This window comes from Squalius cephalus (assembly GCF_949319135.1).
Source record: "Squalius cephalus genome assembly, chromosome: 24".
Taxonomy (NCBI): Eukaryota; Metazoa; Chordata; class Actinopteri; order Cypriniformes; family Leuciscidae; genus Squalius; species Squalius cephalus.
The window spans coordinates 3322928-3336796 of NC_137145.1; the positions used below are offsets into that span (position 1 = coordinate 3322928).

Here is a 13869-nt window from a genome sequence, read left to right on the forward strand (position 1 = left end):
GATTACCCACAATGATAAAAGTCATTTTTTCCCGCTGATTACCCACATTGATAAAAGTCGTTATAAAGCACAAAAGTTGTGCCCAATATTCTCTTCAGTTGATGGTCTGCATGCCTTTGATTTAAAATGCTCATGTCAGAAAGGTTCAGATTATCATTGCATTTTAAATCATATATTATCTTTCAGTTTCTAACAAAGTTACCATCCAACTGGCCAATTTATATGCCTGCCAAAGTCAATTTGGGGCATTTTGCGCTTGGCGAGTGTTCATTTTGAATGCATTTACACAACTTCAGGAGGCTGCAGTGTTTACATGAGGATGCAAAGGTCATGCGGGTTTGTTGTACGTGTCCACCGGCTCTGATTGGCGCAGACCTCGCCTGACCCGCACAAAGTTTCTACCCAGTCACCATTGGATGCGGTCCTAATCAGTTAAACATTACAGCTCTTTTATTGGTGGTATTTCCACCGGCAAATGCAATTCTAACATCCGTCAAATGAGGAAAAACACAAACTTGAGGAAACTACAAAATTACAAGATTGCAATCAAATGAGAGGCTAACAAACGTTTTCTTTCAACTATTACTTTACTGAAAGGTAGAATGCTCTCAGAGGAATACTTGAACTGACTGTTTGCTCAATTTGGAATAATTGCAATTACGCCATTACAGTCAAAACCCCGGTGAGCGCTTTTTTTTCTTTCTTTGGTACAGGGTAATGGATATTCATTCAAAACAGCCTTAAGAAAGACACATGGAAAATAGACTCATTCTGGATTCGGGAAATTAGTTCGCATAATATGTTGAGTGGGGTTCAGCCAATTTTCCTTCATTTTAATGTTATTGAAAGTGATGTGTGTTATTTCTGCACCACTAGCACCACAAACAAGAATTGGAAAAAATATATAGTTTACCAACAGGTTTCACAAACACTCCCCTCGTCTGCCATTGGTCTGACAAACAGATAGCTCCGCCCCAATCTCACACTATTGGTGGACTCAGTGTTGCCGTATCAACCAGCCAAGAGGCTCAAACAAACAGAACAATGTTTTGATTGCAGGGCTTGACATTAACACCCATCAACCAGCCAAATACGGGTGTATTTCAGCAGTGGCGTGTAACGCAGACACTCCTACTGGCCATTTTGGCGGGTTGAATTTTATTTATAATATATATATTTTCAATTATAGTCTTTTTAAAAAGGCATCTGAAATAAAAAACTTATTTAAAAATATATATAAATTTTTCGATACTGAAATATCTGAAACGCTTACAACACTCATTTTCCACAGAATAGATACTCGATACCAGCTGTTCGTTCTCTCTCTCTCATCTCTCCGTCAGCGAGTGACACACAAACCCGCCTCTCCTCACTCACTCGTTTCATTTGCTCCGGATGAATATCGTTGGTGTTAAAGGGCTTGAATTTCAGCGTGGGATTGAGCGTGTTGCGCATATTTTTACTCATTCCTGCAGATTTTGTCCTCACACCCAGAGTGTGTTCACATAAAGCTGCCTCTCAGTGCTAAATTGAGTGCTTTTTCGCTGCTTATTGCGCTTAAACAGTCAAACACACACAAACTAATGTAAAAATGCCAGTCTTGGCGAGTATTCATGTAAAGAGTTGAGAAAGAAAACGCATGTGTAACAGTATAATGGATCTGTGCGTCAGGTCTTAAAGGGACAGTAGCCTAATATACCTGCTGCCAAATTATGAGATAATATAAAAAATATCTATATGGCAGGTTTTTCTCATGTTATCTCATGGCCAGTGAAAAGTGGGCTAGTAACTTTGGAAAACCACTAGCAACAGTGGCTGGTGAGCAAAAAAGTTAGTCAAGCCCTGGTGGTCAGGGGGAAAACAAACTACTTAATAAAAAAAAATTCTCAGTCACAGAAAACCCCTTTAAATAAAGCGCTGCAGTGATGGCATGTTTTTGTCAGCCAATTTGAAAGTTAGCATCTAAAAAAAAAAAATAACAGGATTTTTCCATTGGCTTTTGGATTATTGCAGAAAATAAGCTCTGTGGCCAAAAAATTAACATGACTTTTATGATTTGCGACGCCTGAATACAATAGCCAGAGGTAAAACATTTAAAAAAAAAACTTGTTACCCACTTGTTAGCAACCACCTTTAACAAGACAAGTAAATCACAAGGCTGTATTACTGATGTATTTTATGACATAGAATAAAATGTGCAAATATCTTGAACTTGTTCACTGCAGACCTTATTTAAGACATTTAACCAAAAACCCATTGCATTCAGGACAATGAAACCAGACAATGAAACAAAAATACATCATCCCTGCAGAACTCTAATAAGTATAATAAGAAAAATATAACACCACCCATCCAACTTTGGACATCCATAAGTCATTATTTTTGCAATTCATTTTGGTGCAACTATGAAATCAACAAACTATTCTAAATTAATATCTAAATGAAGATGCATTTAGGGTCTAATAAAAAAGAGGGCTTTTTTTATCAAAGAGATTTTTTTTGTCACGCCTGGTGCGGCTTTACGGGAACATTGGGTTAATCTATTACATAATGATGTAAGTAAACATGACGGCAGTAGATTAAAGACCCAGGGACATTCAAGTCCCCGTCACTGTTCGAAGGTCAAAGCTTTGGAAATTATTTAAAAGAATATGACCTTGACTTTTAGCCTACAAACATCAGACACAATACCAAAACGCCCAGACTTCACATGGCACCAGAGACTTCTAGAGTTCACCTGATGACCTGACAGCTGTAGAAATATACATACGCCGTTCACATCACTGATCCATAGGCAATAACTGAGAACTTTATTGTGCACTGTGAACTAACAACAGCTGTTATCATACCTGTACACATGTTACATAAATGAATTCAACTTAATGGCAATAACATATATTTGGAGAATGCACATAACATGCACATAACAAGACATTTTCCATATGTAGCTTATGCAATATTGAAATTAGACAACCTGTCATTTACTCTACACGACTCTAATATTACTTTTCTAAACTTCATATTCACAATTTGTCTAATGCACAGTGTTCCTCGTCAGTGACACACTGAATTAAACATAAATGAACAAAAGGACAGTATATTTCTAATGCCAAACAATAGCAACGTTTCACATGCTATTTTAACTGGAAGAGTAAAGTCCTTTTTTTGCCCAGTGTCCTTGAGTATATTTGGTTGCAGGGTTTGATGACTAAGATATTTGCGTCACATTTGTATTCATGAGGTTTTGTTCTTTAAGGCATTTACTGAAAGAGAAATATACAGAAGTAACTGGGTTTTTTAGGTTTTTCTCAGTTGGATCACTAAAGCTCATCACAGGGTTTCAGGAGAAGCAAAGGCGAACGCTGTTCTTTCATTCGGATTGAAAAGAAAAACATTATGCAGTTTGAGTTTGGAAGTGAGATTACTTTGTTTTGGAAGATAGAATTGTGTGTTGTCAGGAGATCTTTGGAGATATGACACCTCAGTCATCGGCCTCAACGTTGTTTTGATTCAACAGAACATGCCAGCGTTCGATCTTCTTGTCCTTGTTCTTCAGACATTCATACCAGTGCTTCAGACATTCGCCTTTAGCGGTGATACCAAGCTGGCATCCACCTGTGTGGAGAAGACACATGAGAAGTTTATGTTGATATTTTGGCCAACGTATCGTCGCTGTCAGGCAGAAATCTCATATCTATGGGAAGCTTTGTTTCCGCCACAGAATAAAACATTTTAAGAGATAATTGCGACTTTTTATCTCACAAATGCGAGTTTACATCTCGCAATTCTGACTTTATTTCTCACAATTTCGAGATATAAAGTCAGAATTGCGTGAAATAAAGTCGCAATTGCATGTTATAAAGTCAGAATTGCGAGATATAAAGTCAGAATTGCGAGATATGAAGTCAGAATTGCGTGAAATGAAGTCACAATTGTGTTATAAAGTCAGAATTCTGACTTTTTTTCTCGCAATTGCGACTTTATATCACGCAAGTCTGACTTTATAATACGCAATTGGGAGATATAAAGTCAGAATTGCGTGATATAAAGTCAGAATTGCGAGATATGAAGTCAGAATTGCGTGAAATGAAGTCACAATTGTGTTATAAAGTCAGAATTCTGACTTTTTTTCTCGCAATTGCGACTTTATATCACGCAATTCTGACTTTATAATACGCAATTGGGAGATATAAAGTCAGAATTGTGAGATAAACTATTCTGAGGTAAAAAAAAAAAAAAAGTCCGTCTTTTTTCCCCCTTAGAATTGGACTTTATATCTCACAATTCTGAGAAAACACGCAATTGCGACTTTATATCTCGCAATTCTGACTTTATAACACGCAATTGCGACTTTATTTCACGCAATTCTGACTTTGTATCTCACAATTCTGAGAAATAAAGTCAGAATTGCGAGATGTAAACTCGCAATTGTGAGATAAAAAGTCGCAATTATCATTTAAAATTTTTTATTTTGTGGCGGAAACAAGCTTCCATACATATCTATATGAAGAGTTCAGATGCAAAAGCCTCTAAGTGCCATCTGAAAATTTCTTCTAGAATGATCATTTTTATCAAGCTCGTATATTTAAGTTCAGTAATTTCACTTAAATGACAATTAATAGGTAATTTTCATTGCCATTTAAGTGAAATTACTGAACTTAAATATACAAGCTTGATAAAAATGATCATTCTAGAAGAAAATTTCAGATAGCTCTTAGAGGCTTTTGCATTTGAACTTCATATATTTCGTCATTTTTTTTTACATTTTTTTTCATAAATCATTACTATTGGTCACCCTTGACGTCTTTCTGTGGGTTTTGCAAAAACGTAACCAATGAAAAGTATTAAAAAGAGCTTGTGACTAAACCTCGTAACTCCATTGGCTCCGCAAACTGTCAGTCAAACCTCAAAACTCAATCGTGAATGAAGTGCCGCACACAGTTTGGAGCATCTCTGCTTGTTTGCAATGCAAGGGTTAATGAAGAACTGATTGTTTGAATAAGTACAGCGTTTTCTTTACTCTACAAACACTAAACTTTAGGCTAATGTTATATGTATCTGAGGAGCAAAGAAGTGTGTTTTAGTCTAGCATTTGTCATCGATCACAGCCAGTACTGTCTCAAACAGCCTGTGCAAAGCACTTTATCTTTAAAAACATGAGATTTTTGCCAAATGACAGAAAAAAACCGATTGGCCGCATCGCTACAGTAAATTTTATAACCTGTAAGCTGATGAAAACGTAATGTGATGAACTTGCTGCCTGTTCTAATGACGGACAAAACACATGTCCAAAATCCGCTGGTCAAAAACCTCGTAACTCCATTTGCAGCTTGATTTTGGTAATATAATAATATAATGACACATCCAAGTGTCTGACTATATATAAAGCCACTATATAAATTTTGACAAGGGGGTGTTTAATTATTTAAAAAAGTGTTTTTTCCATTTCTTGAAAAGTAGTGTTTTTTAAGTAGTTTCCGCCCAACAGTGACGATATGTTGGTGGATCTTGGGCTTCATATGAAAAATTTATATTCGCAGTCAGCCATGATTTATTTATTCAGCTAGCAAAAGTGTCCAGGGGTTTAAAACGGCAAAGCATGTAGTAGTTAGATGGTCATATGATCTTAAATCTCACCATGAAATCAAAATTGACAGGGTTTTTTTTGCAGTATTTATTATAAATTGTTTTTTTGTTGTTGTTGTTTTTTAAAGTGCTCTCATATTCTTGAATCAGAATAACTCCCCTTCCCTCTTGCAGCATCTCTTCTCTTTGATGACGAGGGCGGGGCTACCTGTCACTCACATGAGATCCACCAATAGCAAACCACAACCATCCAATCAATTCCCCACGGACAAAAGCAAGCCCTGCCCTAGTTTTTGCTAGTTGGAGAATAAGTTTCACTTGAATATACATCACAATAGGGAATAAAAAACTATCACAACTTGTTTCATGCTGACATAAATATGTCAGCCCCCATGAGGCAACTTCTCCATGTCAAATAAAACAGCTTTTATAATGACTAAATTCTTCTCACATGAATGTACATGATTTCATACTATCAGTCTATTTCAGATAAAAATACTAATGCACCTTAAACTCTTTGATTGTATATAATCAATATGAACATAACCCCTTAAGTGTCACCCATACAAAAAAGTATTTTTTGAATAGACATGAAAATGCACATTTCCGATCTTAAATGGTTGTAATTCAAGAATGCTTTGGAATATAGACGCAAGATTGGTCTTGTTTTAAAGAAGACATTTGGCAGATATGCAGAAGTGAAATAAATTAAGAAAGTGAAACAGAAAAAAAAGTTACAGAAGTTTATAACTTTTTGGACTCTAAAACTGCGAAAAAAACCAAAACCAAAAATCAAAAAATGTTTCCTCACAACCTAAAATTTTAGTTTGATATCTCAAAAAATGAGCTTTCAGTGAGATTTTATTTGGGCACAGTACCAAACTTTTTCACTAGGTGACAACCAGACTCCATTACTGCCCACATAAGGGCGCCTCCATTTCCATATGTGGTTTGAGTGATCTGAACCATTATTTCCACAATTTACATATCATTTATGAAGTAGACATCCTATTCAGAAGTAGTATTGGAAGTTTGGCAGATTTTGATATGAATTCAACCTCTAAGAAACACGTATGTGCATTATAGCTCGCTGCCACATCACAAATGGTGAATCTATTTTTTTTTTTCTTTATATTTAAAACATTTTCATTAGTTGAAGACCAATACACGTCAGCCTTAATATTGTGCAAAATGTTAAAATATCATCCAAGTGCTAATTCAATTATTTATTTTTGCCTGATCAAGCAACAATTTGAAAAATATTTCTCACCAATGAAATCATTAGATGTTCCCATGTCATAATCCCAGACAGTGATATCCAAACTCTTCTTCGCCAGTTCACCGTGCTTGACCTCATAGCTAAACTCCTGCAATTCCAAAAAAATAATAATCTGAATATATTTTCAACAACATAAAGAAAACCATGACAGGTCCATTTCACATGATATATGGCTAAAAAAAACTTCCTTTTATTATAGATGTCAGAGTGTGTTAAAGCACTGTCATGGTGGCATGTCAATGTCGAGCGTGTCAAGACACTCACTGCAGGTCATATCGCCAGAGACGGATAGAAAGAAAGAGTACCTCATTAAACTCCGGGTTAAGTGTCTTCTTCTTGATCTGAGTTTTAAACTTCGCTTTCTTTCCCATGTCCGGCTTCAGGAAACTTCAGAGACACAAAAACACAGCGCATTTTGTGATCGTTTAATAAGCCTAGCGAGTGTCGCAAAACAATTCCGACAAGCAAATGACTCTTCTTACAGATGACTCTATTTTGAATTATATTGTTATATACTTACATCTTTACAAATGGGTCAGAATAGCCATTGGAGTCCATCGCTGCCAGATGAGCACACCGAACTACACCCACAATCAGACGACTCTGTTGGCTGTTGTAGGTGAGAGAAACCAGGATACGTCCCCTCTCCTCTGCCTCTTCACTGTCCTTACACTAAAAAAAGCCACAGAAAAGATGAGTAAACACATAAATGTCCTGTGGGTAGATGAACCATTTAGCCGAACCTTTAGTGACTTGTAATGCACACAGTTTTGCAGGTGCAGTTCGACTAGGAGAAACAGAGGTTACATGCCTTACTTGACTGGACAATGGTGATACCAGTCACCAGCGAGAATCTCAAAGGACAATAATGCTTTCTGAAATTTTTAATAATTGAGATCTTTTAATGTTTTTTCTCTTCTACTCACCAAGGCTACATTTATTTGATCAAAAACAGTCATATTGTGAAACATTATTACAATCTAAAATAGCTGTTTTCTATGTGAATATATTTTTAAAATGCAATTTATTCCTGTGATCAAAGCTGAGTTTTCAGCATCATTACTCCAGTCTTCAGTGTCACATGATCCTTCAGAAATCATTCTAATATGATGATTTGATGCTCAAGAAACATTTATGATTATAAATGTTGAAAAGACTTTCATAATTTTGTGGAAACTGTGATACACTACTATTTACAAGTTTGGGGGTAAATAAGAATAAAAATTAAATAAAACCAAATGAATACTAATACTTCAAAAGTATCATTAAAGACAATTTTTTACAAAAGATTTCTGTTTCAAATAAATGCATAAATACTTTATTAAATCAAAGAATCCTAAAACAAAATGCATAATGCTTTCCACAAATATAAGCAGCAGCACAAGTGTTTGATGCTGCAGTAATGATGCAGAAAATTCAGCTTTGCATCACAGGAATAAATTATATTTTGAAACACATTTAAATAAAATATTTCACAATATTATGGTATTTTTGATCAAATAAATTCAGCCTTGGTGAGCATAAGTCCATTTTTTTGGACCAATATTGTAAGTATTTTCTTTTCATGTGTAATTCTCAAAATGTCTGATGCCGTTACCTCCTCCTCATAGAGCGCCATGCCACGAGAACCACCTGCGCCAGCAGAGCGTCTCACCTGCGTACGAGGTGTTAAACAATTCACTACAGTGCCATAATCACAGTAAACTTTCCCCAAAACGCTTTACTGTTCCCTCCAGCTCACCGGAATCACTCTCTCAAGACACACACTGAAGGTTTTCTTCTGGTTCATCTTCAGTTTTTTCAAGACCACCCGTGTCTCGCCGATAAACTCGTTATGGCCGAACTTGTCCTCATCGCTGACAGAAAGCCTGCCAGGGAACAATGCGGATGCTGAACCTTTCAACTCTGGGAAATGTCACGGCTTTAATTAAGTCCGCTGCAAACTATTCTAACTGAATACATCAGTGAGGCTCTCCAAGAATCTCCAAGTTGAAAATGCAATGAAAGAAAACACAACGATCATGCAAATGACTTCATCTATTGAGGAAGGAGAATTGTAAACAATAAGCATTATGTTGGCCATTCACATTTACCTCGGAAAGCTTCAGTGCATTGCATATAGTAGAGCTGTTTTTACCTGAGAGTCTTTTTCTGCATGTCTTCATTAGTGATGCCATGATAAACAAGGGTCTCGTTCCACACAGGGTTCAAGGTGGTGCGAAGCGTCTTTGTTCTTAGCTTGTTAGACTAAGAGATTGACAAAACACCTTTGTGCATCTATTCCACTCTGTGAGTAGTCAATTTCAACAGCAACATCTTCATAATACATACATTCAATTGCTAATGGATATTTTGGTTGCATGTAAACAAAACTAGTGATATTAGCAGGATCAGTACCTTACTGGCTCCTGGAAGCAAGTGCAATTTCACATAAGGATCAGCCAGACCATTGGAGTCCATTGGCTTCAGACCCTTCACCAAGGACGGAATAATTGCATGGTTAGCAGTTATACACATGGTGACATGATACTTCAGAAACATGTTTTCAGTGCAGAAATAGACTGCATCGAAACTGCTCGTTCTAGGGAAGAAAGACAATACCTTTGCTTTGATTATATTGCAATGCAGTTCGTTTTTCTCCTCCTCGTAGAGCAGACTGAACTCCAGCATGCCCAGAGTGGCTGGAAAGTGGACAACATCGTGTCAGAGAAGACAAAAAAAAAAAAGGCTGACACCAAAGAATTACAGTCTTACATCAACGGCTTTCTCAAATACACGTCTGCTGATTTTATGCAATCTGTGATGCAAGACTTCCACGGTAAATCATTTTGTTCTGTGTGGTTCCCATGGGGTACAAACATGTCCATATGTCAGTGCAAATTAGCATCTTACTGGCATCGTCAGAGTCATAGCTGTTGGCATCCTCTTCATCCTCTGCGGTGGGTGGTGGTGGCTGGCGTGAAGCAGGAACGCTGTTGGCAGCTGGCAAACGTGTGTCGGTCTGCGAGGCAGGTGGTGCCCTGGCCTCCGGTCGACTCGCGGGATCTACAATTCATAACAAGAGACATGCACTTCTTGTGCAGATTCTGTTGAAGCAAAATCTGTGATTGCTGCAGTGTTATACTACAACAGTGAAGGAAGGAACCAGTAATCACCAAGTTGAGCATCCAGATCAATACCTCCAGATGCATCAACCAACTCTAACTCTTTAGCCATTTTTATCAAAAGCAATCTGCAATGTTTATTGGTTCAGTCCCTCCGGAGAAAATCAGAGGTTAATCATCTTGATCAATGCCGACAAATCAGAACCTTGAAGGATTCAAACCTACAACTTTTTGGTTACCCAACCTAGGGGCCACATTTATAAAGATGTGCGTGGAATGAACCGAAATGTTCCTACAAACGATTGATAAAGCATCCATACACGCAAAAATGTTCCTAAATGCATCCCATTTTATAAATCCGAGAGATGTGCACTTATTGAACAGATTCTGTTTACGCAAAATCTGTGTAATTGCTACAGTGTTACACAAAAAAAACAATTAAGGAATGAAACCGTAATCGCAGAGTTAAGCATCCAGATCAATACCTCCAGATGCATCAGGCAACTGTAAGAAGCCATTTGGCTGACGCTTTTATCTAAAGCAATCTGCAGTTCGCTTATTATAGGTTCAGTCCCTCTGGAGCAATCTGAGGTTAAGCATCTTGATCAAGGGCACAATGGCGACAAATGCAATGCAGGATTTAAACTTACAAGCCTTTGGTTCCCAGCCCAGGGGCCTCGTTTATAAAGACACATGTAGAACGATCCTGAATGTAAACGTACAACTATTTGCCAAATGTTGCTTATAAAATGTCCATACGCACAACATTTTTTTTCCTAAATGCATCACACTTTATAAATCAGAGTTGATCTTAAATTCAAGTGCAATGTGAGCTCATCAACTTCAACTACAGAATGTTTAAACATTATATATACACTATATATGTTTAAATATTATTATTATTATTATTATTATTATTATTTTCAGGAAATCATACATAATGAATTAATTGAGTTGCTTTTTTGCACCTAGAATAATATTAATGCATATTGCGATTTTTAATAAACGATGGATTATTTTAATTACTAGCATGTATGAGCTCACATTAAATTTTCACATCCTTTTTATTATCCCAATTTGCTCCTCACTTTTGTCCTAGGATTAAATGCATGGAATTTAGAATCAAATCAAGTTGTGATCCCCTGATTCTTAACCTCTGCACAATCAAAGGGAAATCTAAGTTTTATAATTTCCCCATCTTGTGGATAATACATGAGTTGGATTTTACGCTCACCTTTTTGTATGGAAGTTGTGGAAAAGGTCGACACCGGAGGTTTGGAGCTCAGAGCCGGTGCTTCTCTCGTCGCCACAGCTGGGTAAGTTTGTCCTTCCATGGCGACGTTGGACTGAATTGTGTTCCTGCTCAAAGACTGTCTACCTCGGTCCTCTTCTGGGGCTCTTTGGGATATGACAGAATGCTCCTCTCGTTTAGGGGGCATCGTTTCTGCTGAGCATGGAGAAAATGGGAAAATGATACTGCATGATCGTAAGCCTCATTTGCTCCCAGTGATATTACGAGTTAATGAAATGCAGGACACTCACCAGATATCTTCTGCTGCTCTCTGCCGGTGACCTGCATGCTCTCTGAAATGCAATGCAATTTTCCAGAATGAATAATAAAAATATATCAGTTCCTTTGAACCGTGAATTATGAAAACATTGCAATAAATTACTCATGCCTAGTGTGAATGCATTAAAAAGCTGCACCGTATTCAGAATTTGTAATTAGGACTTTTAGTGTTTACCTCCATTTTTTTGACGTGGCGGTATTGAGGACTCTTGATTGGTTGATGGATTGGTAGAAGTCGGTGCACTGGTTGTACTGGGCGCTCTCTGATTAGAGATCGGTAAAGGAGCGGGTAAAACCTGCTGTGGTAAACCTTTGAAAAACCAAGCTCCAGACCGCTTCAGCATCTTAGGGAAAGAATAAATAGTCATTTGGCAACTTCAATGTAATTTTAGTGCACTGATTTATTCTAATTCACCACTAATAACATACATTTGTGCTCAGTTCAGCAAACTCTTGCTTGTGTGAGTGAATTGTAAGAGTCTGCTAAAGTCATTTTGTCCTAAAACAGACTTCAGCCCAAGGGGGAAAATGTAAATTTCATTTAAAAAAAAAAAAATCAGCCTTGTTTCTGCATCTTTGCTGTTCCACTTTCCAAGCTCCAAGTAATTTGATACGCTGTGAAGTTGCAAAAAAAAAAGCTTAATTTGAATCTTAACAGATAACACATACATAACAACATTAGCTAGGATTCATAGACTCGGAAAAATAGGATGGATTGTTTGCGGTAGCCAGGTAATTGCAAAAACAATGATGAATTGTATAAGTTTGTATGTTTGTTTTTTTGTTTTTTTACAGCACCTGTGAATCTCATTTCAGCCAATTACTATACAAATAAGCATCAGCTGGGAGCTGGAATGGCTAGATTATGAAAATGCAGGAACTCTGAATGTCAGCGACTCAATGGATTTAACGTAAAAGGGATTCAGGCTTAACGATCGAGTTGCATTAAAGAGAGTCACATCTCCTGCTGCTACTGACCCCGTCTGACAATGAGACTAACCGTGACTTACATCGTCAAAAGGATGAATCATCTTATCACAGTCGAAGTGTCTTCGAAAGTCAGAGGTGCTGATCTACCCTATCCATTTATATCTCTGAGTAACAAACAGAGTAATTATTCTGTGCAGCCACTGAAATATTATTCATAACAGATTTGTTGAATCAGACATGCACATATCTGCGTAAGCATTGCACCGACAGCACAGCCATCAATGACAGGCAAGTGTAGATTTACATTAACAAGCACTTAAATTGAATGCAAACCCTTTTGTAAGTATAAACCTTTAAACAGTTTCAAAATATAAAAAATAATTCAGCCAAACAGGAGAATTTTGTCATCATTTAATCATTCTCATGTTGTTCCAAACCAACATTAAGTCTTTTTTTTTTTTTCATATAACATTTAAGGGAAAGTTTGTTTTTTAAAGGAGAACTCCGGTCAATTTTAACATTGAGCTCATTTTTTTGTAAATTTGGAGTGCTGTCAATACAGAGAACAATGACAAAAATCGGTGTTGCCTACACCGAGTTATCCTCTTTTTAAAATTTGCACCCTGTTGACTTCAATGGGGCAAGTTTTAAACCTGCTTTTAGCCTCTTAACATCCTTGATGTGTCATACAAGTGCACAGGTCATGTGAGTGATTCCTTCGGAGTGAACACGGGTCAATCTGACTGCAGTAGATGTGAAAAATATGAATAAAAATGATATTTATTTAGCCAGCGCTCATACCTGTATTTACATCCTGTTTTCGGTCGAAGTCCATAGTAATCGATTGTCGAGTTCACGCGCATTGGTTTAGTACCTATGATCATGCGCGTGAACTCGACAATCGATTACTATGGACTTCGACCGAAAACAGGATGTAAATACAGGTATGAGCGCTGGCTAAATAAATATCATTTTTATTCATATTTTTCACATCTACTGCAGTCAGATTGACCCGTGTTCACTCCGAAGGAATCACTCACATGACCTGTGCACTTGTAATGACACATCAAGGATGTTAAGAGGCTAAAAGCAGGTTTAAAACTTGCCTCATTGAAGTCAACAGGGTGCAAATTTTAAAAAGAGGATAACACGGTGTAGGCAACACCGATTTTTGTCGTTGTTCTCTGTATTGACAGCACTCCAAATGTACAAAAAAATGAGCTCAATGTTAAAATTGACCGGAGTTCTCCTTTAATCTTCATGCAGCTCATAGCGATCACTGTGATCAAATGCAGTCCATAAAGCAAGGAGTGCAAAAGAAGTGCTGCGTGGGGTGTAAAATCCGGATCCCGGTGCTCTTTGGGTGTAGGGATAGTTTAACTCATACAACCGTATCAAAG

The 13869-nt window shown here is 37.2% G+C and overlaps 1 protein-coding gene across 2 annotated transcripts in view; it reads right to left on the bottom strand.

The window, feature by feature from the left end:
• Positions 1-2785: 2785 nt before the first annotated feature.
• The window catches only part of rph3aa (rabphilin 3A homolog (mouse), a), a 35761-nt gene continuing 24677 nt past the window's right edge, over positions 2786-13869 (bottom strand). Inside the window, exons 8-20 of one of the 2 annotated variants that reach the window (XM_079861179.1) lie at positions 11715-11883; positions 11512-11553; positions 11204-11413; positions 9758-9910; positions 9467-9546; positions 9263-9337; positions 9003-9112; positions 8607-8733; positions 8463-8519; positions 7386-7537; positions 7171-7252; positions 6857-6953; positions 2786-3615 (exon numbers count right to left, since the gene is read on the bottom strand). In XM_079861179.1, coding sequence (XP_079717305.1) covers positions 3482-3615; positions 6857-6953; positions 7171-7252; positions 7386-7537; positions 8463-8519; positions 8607-8733; positions 9003-9112; positions 9263-9337; positions 9467-9546; positions 9758-9910; positions 11204-11413; positions 11512-11553; positions 11715-11883 — 1488 coding nt within the window. In that variant the 3' untranslated portion in view covers positions 2786-3481. Of the gene's footprint in view, positions 3616-6856; positions 6954-7170; positions 7253-7385; positions 7538-8462; positions 8520-8606; positions 8734-9002; positions 9113-9262; positions 9338-9466; positions 9547-9757; positions 9911-11203; positions 11417-11511; positions 11554-11714; positions 11884-13869 lie in introns of both variants that reach the window. The other variant, XM_079861178.1, reaches the window with a different exon arrangement.